The 21,765-nt window shown below is 39.0% G+C and overlaps 1 protein-coding gene across 1 annotated transcript in view; it reads left to right on the top strand.

Moving 5' to 3' along the window:
• The first annotated feature begins 5,400 nt into the window (after positions 1-5,400).
• Grip1 (glutamate receptor interacting protein 1) overlaps positions 5,401-21,765 on the top strand; it is a 630,091-nt gene continuing 613,726 nt past the window's right edge. Inside the window, exon 1 of the mRNA XM_071609698.1 lies at positions 5,401-5,978. Within this exon, the coding sequence (XP_071465799.1) occupies positions 5,921-5,978 (58 nt within the window). The 5' untranslated portion in view covers positions 5,401-5,920. The remainder of the gene's footprint in view (positions 5,979-21,765) is intronic.

Raw genomic sequence — 21,765 nt, forward strand, 5'->3', positions numbered from 1 at the left:
TAAGGAAATATGGTTAGTATGAGGGGTTGGGGAAATAAGAGAAGTCAAAATCCACAGAAAAGATAGAATAAGTTTATTGGGTAGAAATCAAAGTGCGTTCTTCAATATGGGATGGAAAGAAGAAAATGTTGAGCCCACCACCCCTGGGTTCAAATTCTGGCTCCAGCACATATTTGTTAGAAGACAACGTCTCAGGTGCAGACACTTCACTTATTTTAGTTCTATTATGAGCAGGGATGTAAAGGTGGAGATATATGGCATACTTAGGGGATGGAAGTAACAGAGTAGAAGAAATTTCAGGAACTTGGGGAGCAGTTCAGGAAGGAAGGAGGGAAGGCAGGCACACATATGGCGCGGGATGGGAGGGATGATTGTGACAAAATGGAATGGGTAGGAGGAATTTGGGAAAGACTTAAAGACAGCAGAAAGATAGCCTGGTGTTTCAGTTAAGGAGAAACAACAACAAGGTTGATAGTTGTGTAGTTTGAGATAAAGAGAGACTGAAGAAATGAGCCTAAGGAATTGTCCAGTTGAAAGATAAAATAAGGGCATGAATCAGGTCAGTGTCATGGAAAAAGGAGAGATATTCCAGAATTATTTCATCAGTAAATCTGAAAGAATTTGGTGACCAACTGGGGACTTAGGACTGAGTCAAAATGTTCCTTCCATTTTCGCCCCAAGGGCCAAGAATGATGATAATGCCTTTTCAGAGAAATTGCAGTAACTTAGGTGTGAATCAGAGTTGAAAACTTGGGTGTCAGCAGTATAGATGACTTTGTAAAAAGTTTGAATGCAAAGAGAAAGAGGGGAGGTTTGAGGTGTTGGCAATCCTAAAGTTCATTAGGAAGGAAAAGCTTTTTTTGTGTTAACACTTTCCTTTCTTTAGCAAAACTAAAAATTAATTATATGTTATGGAATGTCTTTTTATGTTTATCAGGAATCTTAACACTCTTTTTGAATTAGGAATTCCTTTAAGATCTTGATGAACTCTTTGGTCTCTATCTCACTGTATGTATGATCATAAACACACACAAAAAAATTGCATTCACTAATAGGGAGTTCTTATATTTACAGAAGCCCACGAATCCTGACTCTACCCTGCCTCACTTTTTTTTTTTTTTTTTTTTTAACCAACATCTTTTTTGCCAACTATGATTAAATGCACATCAGGTACTGTGCTAAGTACTTAGCTTATATTAGCTCATTTAATCCTCACCACAACTTTGCCACATAGGTTTGGTATTTTAAACACAGGGGGACACAGAGCTAGTTTTCTTGTCCAGGTTCACAGAGTTAGTATGTGGCAGAACCAAAATTTGGTTTAAGGTCTCCATATTAGGGTTCTCCAATGTATCAGAACCAATAGCTGGGACATATATATGGGAGGAGACTTGAGGAATTGGCTCTGTGACTGTAGGCTGATAAGCCTCAAGTTCTGCAGGGTAAATGGGTAGGCTGGAGACCCAGGAGAGCTGATGGCATGGTTCCCCTATGAATCTAAAGGCCTGAGGCCCAGGAGAGTCAGTGGTGTAGTTCCAGTCTGAAGACAACGGGTTTGAGACCCAGGAAAAGGTGAAGTTTCAATTCCTATCTGAAAGTAGGGAAGGGCATTTTGGCAGCTAGACAGAGGAATTCTTTCTCCTTTGGAGGAGGGTCAGCCTTTTGTTCTATATAGGCCTTTAACTAATGGGGGTGGGGGGCAATCTGCTTTACTCAGCCCACTGATTTAAATGTTAATATTTATTCCAAAAACACTCTCAGAGACACATCCAGAATAATGTTTGACCAAATATATCTGGGTGCCTAGTGGCACAGTCAAGTGGACACAAGATTAAGCAGCTTTGATTCCAATTGCTATGCCCTATATAATTTTAAAACACATTGATAGTTTTCTCAGATGAATGTTCTTTTTGTTTTCATGTGTGCCTTACTTAAATTATTAACGTTGAAGCTTCTGCTCCCAAGTTTATCCTTTCTTCTGTTAAATTTTTCCAACTGAAAATTTTAAATAAAAACAACTTGGATTCGTTTTGTTTGTTTTCTGTTCTCTCTCTATGTTTTTCCTCTCCAAGAAGAAAAAGTATCCAAGGAAACTTCTTCCACTTCAAATGTTCAAAGAGGATTTTTCAGGTGAAAGAGAGTTAACAACATCTAAAAGAATCCATAGGTACCCTCCAGGAGTGCATATCAGGTGTTAAAAGTGTTTTCAAATTCACTGCATGCAATAGAAAATAAGTGCTGGCTTTTGGTAGCACTATTGAAACTTTCAGGGGCCTACTTAGTAAGCAGTGTCTTCATAAAGTCAATACAAGATTTAAAAAAATATATATTTATATATAAAATATATATAAAAAATATATATATAGATAGTGTTTTAGGCCTTGGAGCAAATCCAGAATAACAGCTGGGATTTTATATCTCCTGGGGGACTCTTCAAACTCATAAAATTCAGTCCCAAGAAGCCATAACACTGTTAGAGTGAAGACCCTGTGAGCAGAGATTGGAAGCTCAGTTGTCAGACTATAAAGGAAATGAAAGGGAAGCCGCTCCTTCCCACACACATTTCCAGTTCTTTAAAGGACTGAGTGTATGCACATAAGCTTGAAAAAGATGATCAAACAATAAAATTAAAGCTTTTAGTTTACAATTTTTTTTTCTTTCTTACCCGGTGAGGGAGGCACTAACAGTAAGAGAACATAACTTCATTTCCCTTTATTCTGAAAATTGTACATAGAAAAGGAAATCAAGCCAGGTCATACTTAGGAGTATGCTCTATGGCCTGTACAACTGTGCACACTGGATAGGGTAAAACAAATTAAATCAAAATTTGAATTCTATAAAACCAAGCTATAAAAGCCATTCATAGTGCATTACTTGGAAGAATTTATGTTCAAATAAGGTCCAAGAATTCATAATAAAAGTGAGATGATGTCTAGAGGTAAAGGTTGTAGTTACAGGTACAGTCTGTAAAGGGCATTAATTTTCAGATTGGTAAAATAGAAAAAGAATATATCTCATAAGATACTGGCTGGTCAATATCTTTCTCATAAAGGTCCAGATAGTGCTATAATTTTCTTAGAATAGATTTTTATATATAATGCTTTGACTATAAGGTGAATTTGGATAGTAGATCTGAATATATCAGACTAAGTTCTAAATGATCTATTTGTTGTTATTGTTGTTGTTGTTTTTGGTTTGATATTAGCAAGTAATCTGAACAGTAGAATAAAAAGGATTCATTAAAGGCTGATTTTTCTGCCATGATGTATGAGGGTTAGCCCAAATGAGGTTAAACACCATCTTCAGCAACCATCATTGACTGAGTGCTTACTGTCTTTGGCTCTGGGAATGAATTGAGTAAGTCATATTTCATTCTGACAGACTTTAGGGTCTCATCAAAGACTTAGCTGTACATTCAAATATGTTATAAGGCATTGGATATTAGTGAATGAGTGTTTAGACAACTAAGGGGTGGGTGTTTCTTGACTACTCTCAGTTCACAGTCCATAAAAGAATATCTAACCCCAATGCAAAAGAGAATATATTAATATGATCTTTCACTACCAAACTATGACTTCTTGTATCCTTGTCTTTTAGCCCAGAGTCCAATATATGGTAGAAATTGTGTATATCAGAGTTAAAAGACAATTAACAGTTATGAACTAGAACTCCCTGTCAACCTGTTGCTCATCTTGGTTAAACAGTTGTACCACTGAATGCAATGTAAACATTATGAGTAATGTTCAATCATACCAGATGTTTATTGTGTAGGCCTTCTAGAATTTTGCTTGTTAGAACAATCACACACATATAAGATATTATATAAGATGTTATAAAAATGTTGTGGTCATTTTTATGTTACCAAAACCTATTTCTTTGCCTTTATGTAAAACTAGATGATCTGGATATGATGGTCTTATCCTTTTTGGAAATCAATGACAGATACCTTCCCCCCTCCCCCATAATGTTGGTAGGACTAGGCCTTTAAACAAGTTTATGACAAGCAAAGTACCCAATGACTCTTGCTTATGTTAGGAGGAAGGTGGACCCTTTAAAGGTGAAAGGCATGACATTCATATTAATTTTCTGGATTTTACTTCTAAGAGAATCTGGAAAGAAGATTTGAGCAGCTCAGACAGGATTTCTACTGATAACTCCTTGGGATGGTGTGATTCTGCCCTTCTTTGAACTCTTAAGTTTTTCTTCTCTTGCAGTTTCTAGACCTGAGTCTCTTCTTAAGAGACATAGCCACTTGTCTTTGGCAGCTAGACAGCTGCACAGTTCTGTAATGACAGATGACCACCCAGGCAAGGGGCACACAGCAGGTGCAAACATCCCTGCTTAGTAAGACTGCTTACAGGATGGCACAGGAAAGAGATTCTATTTCTTAGTCTTTTATAGTTGTTATATTTCTTTGGAAATTTTATTATAGTTCCAAGAGAAGAGAGAGAGAAGGCTGGCATGAGCCATTGTTCTCAGTTTGGAATAGCAAAGTGCATTCTCTTCAGAGGCTAAAATAGGCTGCAGGACAGAGTCATAACTGTCCAATGGTTGGTCCCCAACAACCACAAACCGGTAGTTATAGCCTCAGGGGCTCAAAAATTTTCAGATAGGAGGGGAAGACACAAGTATTAAATAGCCAACCCTAGCCTTGAGGCGATGGATGTGATACTCCTGCAGGGCAGACAATTGCCTAGTATTCTCCTTCTAGCATTACTGAAATCACAAGCAAGAGCCCCCATGTCTGGGCAGAATCTTCCAGGGTTTATTTCAAAGCTCTCCTCCCCACACCCTTTATTCATTTTCCACTGATTTTCTATGAGCCTGTGACAAGAGGAAGAAACTAATCATAAAACCTGATCGAAAAATCCTTTTTATACTAGAAGACAGTTATTAAATATTCACTAAGCCAAGGTCTCCTTGCAACATTTAAACAAAAGAGGCTCTCCGCTCACGCCGTCCCCACCTCGCCAGAAAATGTGTTCCTGGACAAGCGCTGACCATCCCGAAAGTTGCTATTTCCCTCAGTTGAGGGTGAAGTTAGCGATTCCGTAGCTGCAAGTCTCAACTTGGGGGAGGGGGCGACAGCCAGGGCGGGGGTAGAGCGGCGAGGAGGAGGGACTAGAGGGAAGGACACTGCCCCCTACTTCATCGAGGTCGTCGCTTAAGCCGGTGGAGCTGCCAGTAGGGTTTGGGAGGGAGGCCGAGGTCGGGAGGGAGTGGCGGCCGCGGTGGGGCGGCTTGGGCTCCGCACCCGCGGCTGGGTGCCAGGCTCCGTACCTGGCGGGCCGGGCGCGCCCCGCAGGCCGGCCGCCCCGGGCGCGGAGGGTGTGAGCGCGCGCGCCCCCTCCGTGCCCGCTCAGCCTCGCGCGCGTCCCGGGGGAGGCTCCGCCGAGAGGCGCCCGGGGAGCCCGCAGCCTCAGTCCTGCCGCCGGCGGAGCTTTGTGCGGCATCGGCGGCTCCGAGTCCCACCTGCTGGCGGCTGAGAGACGAGGAAGGGGAAGAAGAAGAGGAGGAGGGGAAAGAGGCGGCGGCGCCAGCTCTCTCCTGCTGCCGGCGCCCACCTCTCGGGGGTTCCGCAGTCCCCAGCTCACGGCCTGCACCGGCCCCCCGCCCCCGGCCCGGCCCGGCCTCCCGGCCACACCGCGGCAGCCGCTGCTGCAGCCCCCCAACCCTGCCCGGCGCGGCCCAGCCCGGCCGCCACCGCCACCGCCACCTCTAGCCCCGGCGAGTTTGAGGCGAGCGCTGGGCGCGCGGCGCCGCCTCGATGTGCCTGGGAGCCGCCTTGGCGCCCCAGCCCCGCTGAACAGCCCCCTCTCGCAGCGGCCGGCCCGAGAGGGCCAGCGAGGAGGCGCGGCCAGCTCCAGAGAAAGAGCGAGAGAGAGAACGAGCCCGATCGCGAGCGCAGGGAGCAGACACCATGCCGGGCTGGAAGAAGAATATCCCCATCTGCTTGCAGGCGGAAGAGCAGGAGAGAGGTGAGTGAGGCGACCGGGCCGGGGAAGGCTAGGCTGGGGGTCCCGGTCAGGGGCCGCCCCCAGTGCCTTCCTGTCCCCCGGCTACTCCAGACCGGTCCACGGCCGATCGGGGAGGGGCGCCGCGCCCTCTGGGGCCGCGGGCGAAGCCAGGTGGCGTCTTGCGAACTCTGAGAGGTTTTTCGGGGGGTGGGGGGTGGCGGGAGAGGGGGAAAGGAATGGTGCTGCAGAGGGAACTTTTTACTTAGGGAAAGATTTTCTGGCGAGGATGTGGGGGAAACTCCTGTTTCTCCAGGGCCGGCTTGCACGTGGAGCCCCGAGCGGCTGTCTGTGGGGTGGGTGCTGGGGATGATGGTGGGGTGGGGGGAATATTGCACTGCTTTAAGTGACTTTTCAAACTTTCCTCCTCCTCTTGCGGACGCCTTCATGGTGTCCCAGCCTCTGGCGGGGCTACGATGGTGTTGCCAAGCGCAAAGTTGCTGGGCATTCGTAAAGGAGGAGGAGGGGGCAGAGTATGGGGGAGTGAAGGGGGCGCTACAAAAGGTTTCTGGAGGGGGAGGGGAAGTAGGAGAAGACTGTTCCCTGGCTGAGGGTCTGGGGCTGGAATGACTGCTGGGGAGATGAGTTATGCCTCAGCGCAGTCCCCGCTGTCAAGTTAATACCGCAGGACTGCGGGCTTTTCATAATTACTGTCTATTTTCTTTATAAAAGGCGTGCCTGTGCCTGGTGGCTTACAGACCTTTTGTGCTTCAGCCTGATAAGTGTACTGGGCACGATGCTATTAAGTGACTTGTGGAGAGGAAAGTTGAGGGCCTTTTGCACATTGAACGCTGGGTTCTGTTGAGGTCATTTTATGGTGTTTGGATCGTGCATAGGTTGGCCAGAAGTTCAGCTTGGTAACCTGGATATGATGTACTGTGTGCACCAGAATTTCCTATACAGGCCTCCTGGGGCTAGGGTGTGTGTGTGTGTGTGTGTGTGGTGTCTCTGCTAGCTTCCAGAGGGACCCTGACTGTCAAGGTTCATCAGGTTTAGTCCCCTGCTCCTTCTACCTCAGGCTGTCCTGAGTTTGAGGAAAATGTTTTAGAATTGACGGGATTTTCAGGATGTAGGTTCTGCATGGGTTGTGGCAAACAGTTGGTGCTGGAGGTTAAATGGTGCTGCAGGGATGGGTGGGTGGGTGAGGAAAGTGGGGAACCAATCTGGTGTGTAAAGGCAGAGTTTTCAAGGAAACCTAATCCTGGCAGCTTGATGAGCTGGTATGGACACTGGCTTGGTTACTGAGCACGCCAATAGTTTTGGGCTTTTGAAATAATGCTTACTACATAAGAACAAATGTACAATTTCCAGTTTTTCTCTAGGTGGCACAACCTGTCTTTGGTTTACATCCTGTTTAATGACTCAGGGAATTTATCCCTTTTAAACCACTTCCTTATTAGATTTGTGCATTCATTTTCCAGCACACTTTCTGACAGGTGACCTTATGTTTACCCACTCAAAAGGCAACCCTGCTGTAGAAATGCTTCTGCTTCTCTCTTTAGTAAATCATATCTTAAAAGTAGCATGTAGCAGTACCAATAATTTACAACCAGGTAAAAGCACTAAATGAAAGCATTCTGTCAAGCATGGAGTGTCTGTACTATCAACTAAATGTCACAATGCACTTGACGTTCAATGTATCCATTTGATAAAAAAAGAAATCAAATTACAGTGCTGCCAACAAGTTTTATCAGAATGCTGAAGTGGGTAGATTTTTGGATTGTGACAAAATGTACTTGTATGTCTTTTAGAAATATACGGTAACTTTGAAAGATGATCACCTAATCTGCTTGGTGGAGATAAGACTGAAATTCCTCCAGAACATAAAAATCTGAGTCACAAATTGGGCTGCCTTAGCTTGTCCAGTAGGAGGAGATGGAATGTTTGTTAACTTGGTGTCTTTTTTCACTTTAAAGGTTAGTTATTTCTTGCTCATATTATAAGATACTTTTCCAAACAATTAGTATTAGGAGGAGGGGCTGTGATTTTTTTTTTCTTTTTCTTTAAGGTTCTGTTTTATTGGGGCTGGGGTTGTGGTTCAGTGGTAGAGCGCTCGCCTAGCACGTTCGAGGACCTGGGTTCGATCCTTGGCACCACATAATAATAAATAGAATAAAAGTAAAAAAAGGTTCTGTTTTATTGAGAATACACAAATAGATGTTTTTGTTTCTTTAAAATTTTTCTGTCCACCTAGTATGTGTGTTTGTGTTTCTCTCTATGTGTGTGTGTGTGTGTGTGTGTGTGTGTGTGTGTGTGTGTTTAAACAAACTGAGATGCCCACATGACTTTTTATGCATCTGTCAGAGGACACTGTTTGAGCTTGTCTGATCCTTTTTGAAGAATTTTATTGTAGAGTGTTGAGCAATATTTTCTATTTGCATTTGAAGTCTGATTTTGTAGGGATTTTCCCCTTGGATCTTAAAATATTAACATTTAGGCAGTGTTGAATTATGTTCTTTTAAAACAGAAACAGAAGATTAATTTGTCAGGTCATTCAGGAAAATAATGAACATGGAACAAATACTTTTTAGATTTTGTTGGGGGATACCATTGACCAAAGAAAAAAAGAAAAAGAAAAAGAAAAAGAAAAAGAGAGATACTGAGGAATGAGACTAAACAAATTATATTTTTATGTTTTGTGCATGAATTTATAACAATGAATCCCACTATTATGTATAATTATAATGTATCAATAAAAATATGCAGAAAGGCCAATTTATATTACTATTAAATTCTAAGGTTGGTTGTGCTTATATAACCACTGCTCTTTCTATGTATTCTCCCCAACCCCAGTTTTCATCTAGACATTCTAAAATCTATTATGGAGACTACTCTAGCATAACCTTTTATTTATATATATATAAAATCTGTTTGAATTATAGCACAAATTAATACAAGATGTTAGCTTCCTAAAATACCACATATATGAACAAGTCTATATCTTAGCATTATTCTCTTTTAAAATGCTAGTTTTGATTCAAAGGCTGAGTGAACATGCTTTCTTGGTATTATTACAAACAAAAAGAGGTTTAAATGAGCTATATAATTTCATGTCGTACCTGCATGCCATTCCAAATGGGTTCATTTTGAAGGCCTCTGTCTGGATGATTCTGAATGAACTATTGCTATTGCATGCAATGTTAAGCCTGAGAAACTGTAACATATGGGTTATTGTAGCAAATACAGTCATTTCCAAAATGCCATGTTAAGATTCACCCATGTAGAGTGACATAGTATTAAAATTCAGGACACATTTTTCTGTCCTACCCCCGATTTTCTGCTTGTGCTCCTAAACCCAATCCATTCAGAGGCTATCAAATATACTTTTAGGTAAATGGTTTGGGAGAAATGATTCTCAAAAGTGTTCTATTTAATATCCCTTTCAATCAAATTAAATTAAGCAATTTATTGGTTGTTTTACATCTGCATATTAGCTGATGATGTGCTATAAGAATATAGTTGTTGAGTAAAATCTTAGTAAAAAAGGATAGGTTCATCTGTAATTAACAGTGCCTTTCTTTTGCTTTGTAACTTCTCTTCTAATTTGTGTGTCTCCTCTTAGTAAATGTTTATTGTGGCTTAATAATATGTAGTTAGGCTATGAAATCAAGTTGGTTAGGAAGATTATCATTTATCTCTGCAAACATTCTAGCTAGTTTCGGGGGAATATAAAAATATTAATTGGTATTTTTCTTATTTTTAAATTGTATCTATAATTACAATATATGAATATTATCTAATTATAAAGATATGATAAATGCATTTCACATCAGCATATCCAGGGGAAAACATATGCATTTTTGAAGTTCTCCACACCTTGCCTTTTTGTTTTTCTCATAAGTTTTGGGGGTCTACAAGTGAACTTGAGAACGTCCCTTTGAATTTTTGTTGTAGGAATTATTTTGTCTGTTTTTTAGCTTGTATTTTGGATCTCTTTAGATATAAATAATGAGCTTTTTATAAAATATCTATGAGAAAGCACAGGGGGCTTAAAAAGTGTGCCTGTACTACACCCTTGGTTTGTTTCAATTTCTACATTACAAGATCTGATGATCCTACCCGACAAACTATTTAATAAAAAGTCCAATTTGAAATTTGAGTTTTGATTGGGAAATGCTATGGGGAAAAGAGAAGAAATCACACACACCTAAATGTTTTACATGAAAAATTATTTGGTACAATTATTTGGTACCCACATGCCTGTAAGGGTTGTAAGGTAAGTATTATTAGATCCCTGTCTGAGGCTCAGAATCAATAAATTTGCTTAATGTTACAAAGTCAAGATTAGGGAATCAGTTTCTCAAGAGATAATTTGAAAAAGAAACTAAGTTACAATCTAAGAGTAAATTTGTTGAATTTTAAAATTTAACATTATAACATTTACTTTTTTTCTCTTGGAGTTTTAGTGCTACCACAAAATCTTTCATTAAGGATTCATCAGAAGCTGGGTGCAATGGCACATACCTGTAATCCTAGCAACTCCAGAGGCTGAGGCAGGATGATTGCAAGTTTGAGGTCAGCCTTAGCAACTTAATGAGAGATCCTGTCTCAAAATAAAATAAAATAAGATGAAATAATGGGCTGGGTACCTAACTTGGTGTGCAAGTGCCCCTGTGCTAAATCCCCAGTACCTACCCATTCCTCACCAATTCATCAGAAAAGTTTTGGTTTAGTTACATATATTGGGAAAACACTTCTAAGGTATACTTTGGGCATTTGAAAAGTTGACTTTGTAAGATTGGTATATTAACTTCAACAATAAGAACAGAAACTTCAACATAATTTTAAGTATAATTATCTGATTGAACTTAATGTAACTCATCTAAGTGAATGAATTTTTCCACTAAGGAATTGGCATGGTTATATAGTATTTCTTCTTTTAAAACAGTATTCACCATAAAGGGAAGAATTGGGTGTTGTTTCTTCATGGGTAAAGGACTGTGTTGTCAGTAGCCATTGTGCATTTGCTCTGTTGCCAATGTTTTATTTAATTAAAGCCATATATTTGAACTTTCCTGGCTACCAGTTGTCAATCAAATGGGCTTCAGAATTGCTTTCTTCTGCAGCAAACTGATAGGGTTCTTTTCTAAAGAAAAAGAAATATCCACTCATATTAGTAAAGGAAATTGAGAATTGAATACCATGGGTTTTAAGTTTATATTAGATGTTGCATGATAGGGGACTGTTTAAAGCATTTAAGATTTGATTTATTTTTAGTTAAGTTACAATAGTAGTAATATAAAATAAAAAGGTAATAGCAATATAACATGTCTAACAGAGAGCATTATTCCAATGCAAAGTCAAAAACCTGTAGTCCTGATTTTTCTTTTAAGTTTAAGTCTACTTCTTTTTAAATTGAAAAGTTTTCTAAATATAAATTTTAAAACTTATTGATACAAATTTCCTTATTCAAAAAGCCTAGTGGAGCTGGGGAGTGTAGTCAGCCTAACAAGCTGGAGGCCATGGGCTCAATTCCCAGCACTGCAAAAGAAGCCTAGTTTGGCCATGTTAGCGGCTAAAGGGGAGCTCTCAGTCTTATGGGAAAGTTAATCTTGTCTAAATATATCTACCAATTAAAATGCACCTGATGTAATTTCTTATCATCCTTCATTTCAACAGTGATTAAACTTTAAGCATCAAATGAGGAATGTGGAAAAGATATGGTTTGTATCCTAGAGAGATTTCTTAGCCTGGGCATGGTGACTGATAACAAAAAATTTGAAGTCAAACAGCATTGAGTTTAAATCCACTCTAGCATTTATTAGCTCTGTGGCCTTTTAACTTCTTAAAGCCTTTTTGTTCTCTTAAGATAAGGACAAGTAACATCTCTCTCATGTGAGGATTAAGTGAAATTAACAAATGTGAAGGAATTCATAATAGTATTTTTATATAGTTAGAGCTCAGTAATGGCAACTCTTATTATCATCAAATTAAGATATTCGTAAGTTTAACACCTTGGTTTATTCTGATGATGAAATGATAAGAGTTTTGTTTTTTGCAAACTTCATAAGCTAGCAGGAAAAATAAAAAAGCATTTTGTGAAAAGGTACACTGAAACATAGACTTTTCTGAGACCAAGTTCTTTGATATATTCGAAGAGCCTAACTCTCTTAGAGAAGAAGCTCCATTGTGGAAAGAAAAGCACCCAAGGCCATACTTCATACCCTTAGCAAATGTTTATTGAGCACCACCTGCCATAATGGATGCTGGGGATGCAAAAATGATGGTTTCCATTTTCAGGGAGATGATTAAGTATAGCTATAGAGTCATGGCATGACAGATGGCTGTAGTGTAGCCTCTGTACTCTTGTGCAGAGCAGTGTTAAGAAAGCAGAGAGGAGGGACTGATTATGCTGAGGGTGGGTGGGGAGAAAGAAGGTTCTGAAGACAGCTATCAGAAGGGGTGGCAAGAGGAAGTGTTAAAAGACTTGAAAAGAGGGCTGGGGTGAGGCATTGGGTTTGATCCTTAGCACCACAAATAAATAAATAAATAAATAAAATAAAAGTTCTGTGTCCACCTACAACTAAAAAAAAAAAAAAAAAAAAAAAAAAAAAGACTTGAAGGGAAAAGAAGGGAAAGCCTTGGAGGCCTTGGTGCAGACTTGTGGAAATGTATTTCAGGTGAAGGACATGCTGTGTTCTAAAGCATTGTGAAATGAGATATTCCATAGGCCACTACTGATTTCTTAAGGGCCTGAAGTATAGAAAATGAACATGCATATGGAGTATAGACTGTGAGTATTCATTTCTCCCATGAGTGGGTAAACTGGGTGGGAGAACATGAGACTTGGAGGTATGGATTCAGAAGGACTTCAAATATCAGATTAGAGCTCAGAGTGCAGGAGATGAGGAGTTAATTGAAGGATTTTCAATGGAGGAGTAACAAAATGAATTGTCTTCTTGTAAAGATCACCTTGGCAACATGGAGGAGGAAAGATTTTAAAAGCAGAGAGACTTGGATGAGTGGGGGTCAAATAGATGACTGTAGCCCTTTTATAGACATGCAGAGATACACAGGAAAGGGATTTGGTGAGCAGTCATTTAGGAAATATAGAGGGTTAGTTCTCCAGTTCAGGTACTAATTAAAGTATTGTCTCCAGACTCAATATCTTGATACAGAGTCTGGTATCTTTTCTACCATATAGTGCTTTTTTTTTTTTTTTTTTTAAGTTATACATTCCCACCCCCAATCTGTGTAGGGGAAAGAGTAAACATAATTTGGTATAATAATGAAAAAATAAAGGACTACTAGAATGGTTGGTTACCAGCATATGTCAATGTTAGCTTGTTGTGTATGCACTATCTTTTTTCTTTTAAAACTAATTGGAATTTAAGTGATTTTTTAAACTTAAAGAGAAAAATGGTAGTAATTATTGTATAGAACTGTCTTTTCTCTTGGTAGAATTGGGTAATATTTTAAAAATTATTTTTCTGAAAACAATAAAGACTGTGTCAATGGGTTCAATATACTTCTTTCACCAGACTCGGAGTCAGAAAATAGGGGTTAAGTTCTTTTCAGCCATTTTCCTGGCTATTTGGCCTAAGCATAAATAGCCCCTCTTAATTTTGTTTTTTTCATTTGCAAAGGGAGGATGATTCTTGGCATACTGATGTCCTGGGATTATGTTAAGAGGTGAAAGCCATTCTTGCTACATTGCTATATAAAGCTATTATTGCTACATTGCTATATTACAAAGGTGAGAAGTTGGCAGAAGACTAAGGGTCTTAAAGTACATTATTCTATTAGTGTGCCATCTCTGGATGAAGGTATTATTTGCATAACTTTTGTTATGCAAAAATTTTGGAAATTTTCATTAAAAAGTTAGCCTTTCAAAATGAAGTTCAATTATGTGCTTTCCCCATTGGATTTTTATACATAACGTTAGTAACAAAATCACAAAACTCATTTATAACAAAATAATACAAAGGGATGCAACTAAGTTACAGTGCATACAATGTTGCCCAGTTGCTTTCTACTGCAGCCTCATTCCTGGCTGTGGATGGAAAAGTCCTGCTCAATGCTGAGTGGACTTTGACTCTTTCTGTTTCTGATTCTCTCCATCACAGCCTTCTGACCTCAACACAGTATCCAAAAGACCATTATTTTTCAAATTGAAATCATGTTTGGAACATTTTTGGAGAGAAAAATTCTTGCAGATCTCTACTGCCAACTTCATTTATTTTTATTATGCTACTTAAATATATACTAACATAAAACTAGGTATGAATTCCTGATGCTTACAGTGCTTACACAACCACAAAAGCCAAACACATTTTTAAAAATGTAACAAAACAATACTACCCCCAAATCAATAACACCTAAGTTGGCAACATTAATTTCATGTGACTTGATATTATTTTCCTGAAACTAAATTCCCTGTTGCATTGTGAATATTGTACTTGCTGTTATATAAGGTAATGTTACCATTTTTTCCTAGTTGAACTCATATGGAAAGTTGGTTGGTTTTAAACAGCCTGCTGTTACTTAGTCTTTCCTGGGCATGAACACGTTATACATGTATGAAGTCTTCCATCTCATTATTCTACTTGGCACCGTTGCTATCCTAAATATGAAATCCAATATTAGTAATGAATTTGATGGCAGATTTAGGCTACATGTGTGTCTATATTTGTTCTTCATAAACAATTCATGGTGAGGGACTATTTTTCCCCATTTAGTCACAGGCTGATATGTGGTTCTACAGCATGGTGCATTCTGTGGAACTTACACATTTAAGTTTGACCACGTCTGCTCCTGCCTCTGCCCCATTCGTTGGGACAAGTACACCAATCACAGACTCAGATGTGGCCATGTCAGATTGCCATAGAAAATTCTAATTCTCATTTTTACCTACTTGTTGAGCCATGCACAGGTAATAAAAAGTTCATTGACCACACTTTGAATAGTACTGGTTTAGAACAGGCTTACATATTTGGGATTGGAGAGAAGGGTTTAGAAGATGGGTGTATGTGTGTAAACATTTACATATTCCTTTTAAGATATACAAGTGAAACATTTTCTATAGCTGCTTTACTTTGCCATTAAACTCCTATTCCCACCAAAAATGGAAAACATCTGATCTTGCCAATTAAGAGCACATTTAGTCTGCAGTTTTAAAACTCTTTTAGTGTTTCTAATTTCTCAAGAGTTTTCCCTTCCCTCATTCCCAAGGTGGTGTTTGTATGAAGGGAGAAGCTTCGTATCCTGGTGGCACTGGGCGAAAGGCATTTTATTCATTGTGTGACCCTCACTGTGTCCACTGCTCTGGACTTGGCATTCTTGGTGACTGGGCATTGTGCCCTTGTATCCACGGAAATTAGACTGTTCCCATTTGGTCTTTTGGATGTCATTCTGGCAGCTGATTTGGACTTCCTGGACCTCACTGTTGTGTCTGCTTGTGAGATACTTGTAGTTGGTGACCTTCCACCCAGACCTTTTTAGGTCCTAGTCCTATCATCATTTCTATCTCCTTCCTGGGAGCCAGAGAATGCTTTTCTGTTTTTCCTGAATTATAGTGGAATTTGTGGGATCTTTGGAGGCATCCTGGCTTCCCCAGTTTGAAGCACCTTCTGTGAATATCACCACTCTGTTAGTCCAGTGCATGTGGGATGCTGCATGGGCCAAATAGGAGACCTTCATGCTAGATGATAGAGCAATTGGCCAAAGTCTTCTCCAGTGCCCTCAGAGCCTCACAGGAGTTAGCTTCCCCCCCCCCCCCCCTTTTGCACTTGTTAAACAATTTTGAATCCCATAGGGCATCCTTTACCTGCTCTTTTGTCCACTTCCCCTTCTGCTGTCCTGGATATCCACAGTAGCTTAAGGGACTTGAAAATATCAACTAGAGGGGACAGGGATTAGAGGCATAAATGAATGGTAAGAAGGGAGAAAGAGTCCTGTTCTATGCCAGGTGGGCACTTCTCCCTAAAATCCAAATATCAGGGAAGTAAGAAATAGATATGGAGGTCAAACAGCCCAGAGGTGACATGGCTTGAAGCCGGCAAATAATTTTGATTAATACCTTCTACTAGTATAAATTTTTCTCACTTAATAGCAGAAGCTAGAAATTTGCCCTTTATTTCATCAGCAAACATGTGAACATGAGAAATGGCATATTTATTCTCATAGTTGGTAGTGTAATTGCAATGTGCTTTTTCTATTAGATATTGATGTATTTTAAAGACTTGCTTTTAATTTTGAGTAAAGATGCTTAGATCACTAGATATATTCAAGACTTCTTGTATGAATTGATAGAATTAATAAATCTCTTCTTTTTAGTGTTCAAGTGTTAATTTATTTATTTTCACAGCTGTTGAATACAGCAGACAATATGAAAATCTTACACACAGTTTGACAGCATAAATTACTAGAATTTGTGTCTTTTTTGGTATAGTTCATTATTTGAGAAACAGGTAATGAATGTAGTTTTCACCTGTTGGTACATTTAAAAAATAGCAGTAAAATAGTAGAAAATAACAGCTAAACTTTCAGATGATGTTTTAGATAATTATTTATTTATTCTGGTATGTAATCTGTGAATACCTTCTCTCTTTGGTATCTTTTGATGTCTAGTATTTATATCACCTATTACTGATATCGAAACTTCCATTTAGAAAGACTGACATGAATGCCCTAATCTCATCATAAAACCAAAATTATTTACTCATAAGGATTTCTACATTGCATTCTTTAGAAGTGTCAGGATTATTGACTACAAGAGACTGGCATTTAAAATTAGATTTATCAGATGAATTCAAATGTTTCTTTTCAAATGTGTAATTTCAAAAAGAATGTACAGAGTACATTTTCATTAAATGAAACCTTGAACAAGGCCATATAAATTTAGCTCCTTTGTTACTATTTCACATTTTCACCCTATAATTTTAGTTATGAGAATGAAAATTTGCCAGGCTAGAATCAGGCACCTGTAGTCCTACAGCTGCTGAGAAGGAATCTCATCTGGCTTTGTTAGTGAGTATGAATTCTGATAGACATATGAGAGTCCTATCACAAAAGGGTTGCCCTGTTTTCTTTTTTATGATGATTATGTTGTTGTTGTTGTGTGTTTTTTTTGTTGTTTTTTTTTTTTTGCATACCAACAATCTTATAAAGTTATTGAATATAATCTTGGTGCTGCATTTATGGCTATATTTACTTAAACTTCTACCCTCCTAGACCCTAATAATTCTCCTGAAAAAAGAAGGAAGGGCAATGTATTAGTCTGCTCAGGCTGCTGTAACAAAATAAAATAAACTTCGGGGCTTAAACAATAAGTTTATTTTCTTATCATTATGGAGACTAGAAGTTTATTATCTAGATGCCAGCATAATTGATTTCTGGTCCTATCCTTTGCTTGTAGATGGCTGTCTTCTTGCTGTGTGCCCACATTAATTTTCCTTGAGTTGGGGGGAGACCAATCATAAGCTGTCTAGACTTTAAAAAATTTTTTTTTTAGTTGTAGATAGAAAAAAAATATCTTTATTTATTTATTTTTTATGTGGTGCTGAGGATTGAACCCAATGCCTCACTTGTGCAAGGCAAGCGCTCTACCACTGAGCTACAGCCCCAGCCCTAGATTCTTTTTTATGAGGACACTGATCCCATTGCATCTGGACCCTGCCCTTGAAATTTGATTTAGCCTTCATTACTTTCTTAGGGGCCTCATCTCTCAATACAACCACAGTGTGCTGCTGGTAGAGTTGTGGTGAGTTAGTGCATACCTATGAATTCGGGGAGAACACAAATATTCAATCCATAATAAACACAAACAGAAGATTATTTAATGGTTTTTGAACAAAGTTTTTATTTGTTCTTTTTAGGTATACATGATAGTAGAATGTATTTTAATATATTATACATACATGGAGTATAACTTCCCATTCTTGTGTTTGAACATGATGTGGAGTTACACTGGTTATGTATTCATATATGAACATAGGAAAGTTATGTTCAATTCATTCTACTCTCTTTCCTATTCCCATACACCTTCTCTTTCCCCACTACCTCCTATCCAGTCCAGTGAACATCCATCCCCACTCCCCATTGTAAGTCAGCATATGCATATCAGAGAGAGTATTTGGTCTTTGGTTTTGGGGGAGTGGCTTATTTCACTTCCCTTGTGTATATATACCACATTTTGTTATCTATTAATCTGTTGAAGGGCACCTAGTTTGGTTCCATAGCTTAGCTATTGTGAATTGAGCTGCTATAGACATTGCTGTGGCTGCATCACAATAGTATGCTGATTTTAAGTTCTTTGTATATATGCTAAGGAGTGGGATAACTGGGTCAAATGGTGGTTTCATTAAAAGTTTTCTGAGGAATCTTCAGACTGCTTTCCTGAGTAGTTGCACCAATTTCCAGTCCCACCACCAATATATGAGTGTACCTTTCCCCCCATATCCTCATAAACATTTATTGTTACTTGTATTCTTCATAATTGCCATTCTGACTGGAGTGAAATGAAATTTCAGTGTAGTTTTAATTTGCATTTCTCTAATCGCTAGTGAGGGTGAACAGTTTTTTTCATATATTTGTTGATTGATTGTGTATCTTCTTCTGTGAAGTATCTGTTCAGTTCCTTTGCCCATTTATTGATTGGGTTAATGTATGCATGTGTGTGTGTGTGTGTGTGTCAACTTTTTTGAGTTCTTTATATCTCCTGTAGATTAATGCTCTATATTAGGTGCAGGTGTCAAAGATTTTCTCCCATTCTGTAGGCTCTCTCTTTACGTTCTTGATTGTTTTCTTTGCTGTGAAAAGCTGTTTAGTTTGATACTATCCCATTTATTGATTCTTGATTTTACTTCTAGCTCTTTAGGAGTCTTGTTGAGGAATTTGGTTCCTAAGCCAACATGATGGAAATTTGGGCCTGCTTTTTTTTTCTAGCAGGTGCGGGGACTTTGATCTAATGCCGAGGTCCTTGATCCATTTTGAGTTGAGTTTTGTGCAGGGTGAGAGATAAGGGTTTTCAATTTGCTATATATGTATTTTCTGTTTTCCCAGCACCATTTTTTAAAGAGGCTATTTTTTTCTCCATTGTATATTTTTGGTGTCTTTGTCTAGTATGAGATAACTGTTTTGTGTGGGTTTGTCCCTAAGTCTTCTATTCTGTACCATTAAGTTTCATGTAGTTTTGGTGCTAATGCAATCCATTTGTTACTGTAACTCTGTAGTATAATTTAAGGTCTGGTGTTGTAGTGTGTCCTGCTTCACTTTTCTCACTAAGGATTGATTTACCTATTCTGGGCCTCTTATTTTTCCAAATGAACTTCATGACTGCTCTTTCTATTTCTCTGAGGAATGTCAATAATATTCCTGTTAATTTCATCTTTCAGTGTTTGAAAACTACTCCTTTTGAACAAAAGAAAAATACGCTGGTTTTAAAATATGAGCTCTAATTTTTTTATTTGTGGTTTTCCTATTGAGTGCCTATTGTCCTCTCCACTTGGATCTGAGCAGACTTGTGGCTGCTTTAACTAATAGAGTGCTCTAAAAATGATGTTGTGACATCTGAGACTTGGATGCAAAAGTTGATGCAGCTCCCCCCTTACTAGCTGGAAACTTGTGCTTGGAACTCTGAGCCACCATATGGCATATAGTACTTCCTGAAGCCATCATCCTGTGAAGAAAGCAGTTCACATGAAGAGGCTGTGTGTAGCTGCCCTTGTTGGCAACTCTGGTCTCCTAGTATCTTCACCATAGGTACCAAGTAGGGAAGTAAATGAACCTTCAGATGATTCCAACCCCCAGTTGTTGAGTTACCCAAGGCTTTAGGTTTTCTTAGTTGATGTGCTAGATATCATGGAATAGATAGAAGCCACTTTCACTGTATCCTAGATGAATTCCTGACCTACAGAATCTCCAAAATTGTTCTTAAAGGCAGCTAAGGCTTTATCTATTCTGGGCCTATTCTAGATACTTTTAAAGGGTCTCCAAGGTCAAAACTTTCTCCATAATAATAGCATAATACTATAATTTGTTATACAATGATAGTAATGGGAACAGATACTGAATGGCCTTTTCTTGATTTCTTAAGTTTCTATATCAGATAATGCTGTTATTAAAAAGGACTTTAGATTGAGTAATTTATAAACAATAGAACTTTATTTTTTATAGTTCTGAAGGCTGAGAAGCATATGTTCAAGGTGCCAGTAGATTTTGCATCAGATGAGTGCTGCTCTCTGCTTCCAAGATGGCACCCTTTTGCTGTGTCCTCATATAGTGGAAGGTGGGAGGGCAGAGGGCACTAGTGTACTCCCTTCAGTGTCTTTATTTAGGAGCATTAATTCATTCAGGAAGGCAAAACTGACTTAATCTCTTACCAAAGGCCCTGCCTCTTAATACTATACATTTGGTTTTAGGTTCCTAGGTATACATTCTCAAGTCATAGCCATCCCTCTTCTATTGTACTCTCTGGAACTCATTGTCTCTTATCAGCAAAATCATTTATATCCTCGGCATCCTCCATTAACTTCCCCTTTCACCTTCTTTCTCTGACTGAAACTTGGCTCTCACTTAGATCTGTTCTTTCCGTTTGATGGATTCTCTGTTCTATGTTGTCCTCTCTTTCAATTGTTACATCCACCACTGTACCTAGGTTACTTGTTCCATGTCCACATCCCAGACCAGCAGCTCTGAAGTGGGATTCAACACCTACCTTTGGAGGTCCCTTAGATACTTTTAAAAGGTCTCCAAGGTCAAAACTTTCCCCATAATAGTAGCATGATACTATCTTTTGGGCTTCTGTCATAAGTGCACACTAGTTTTTCAGAGACTTACGGGTCTTGTGGTGACATCTTAATTCCGCAAGATAAAGGAATGTGTATTTATAGGTTGTTAAATTTAAAAAATTTCTAATGTGATAAATATCAATACATATAACCCATACAATCAAAAAGTCATTGGGTCCTCAGTAATTTTTAAAAATGTAAAGCAGTCCTGAGACCAGAATGTTTGAGAACTACCATCCTGGATTGTGTCATTACCAATAACTGCACTGCTTTGTCTTGCTTCAAGCATCTTGCTCTCCAGTCAACACCTACCTTTCTTTCTGACTTAGTCTCTGGTATTCTGACTCCTATAATCTTCCAGTCTCATTGGGACCTGGAACCCAGTGACCCTAAGCCTCCTATATTATTTTGTGCTTCTCTTATGTCTCCATTTCCCTTCTTCCCAACTTGAGTTCCTTCATATGTCATGTAATCCGTCTCTTGGGTCCACCTTTCATTTCCTCATTCCTCTCTCATTTTGTAGCACTTGCCTGGAAAATCTGATCAAACACACTTCTCTTCTTCTTGCACAATTTAATATGGTAACTTACTTCACTTTAATTTCATCATCACCAATCTCAAATGGGCCTTCAGTGGGCTGGCTACACTCCCTCAGTCACTTCATTTATGCCTGTGCTTTCCTAGATGACTGGTACCTTCCACTCTCTTCTCTTTCCTCAAATCTCCAACACCTCCTCTTCCCTTCTCACTCTCAGCTAAAGAATTTGCTTCTTATTGCACTTAGAAAATAGAAGCCTTTAGAATAGTACTTCTGCTAACATCTGTGCCTATTTACTCTGTCTTCAGTGCTGTTACTATGGTTGAACTGTGTGCTGTTACCCAGAACCAAACCTCCGCTGTGCATGTTCCCCACCCATAGTTGCAGCATACTGTCTTTTTCTTCCAGCATCATCAGTTACTCCTTCTCTGCAGGATTATTCCCAGTGGCCTATAAACATGATCTTTTACCTACTTTAAAAAAT

This window comes from Marmota flaviventris, chromosome 3, assembly GCF_047511675.1.
Source record: "Marmota flaviventris isolate mMarFla1 chromosome 3, mMarFla1.hap1, whole genome shotgun sequence".
In the NCBI taxonomy this organism is placed as follows: Eukaryota; Metazoa; Chordata; class Mammalia; order Rodentia; family Sciuridae; genus Marmota; species Marmota flaviventris.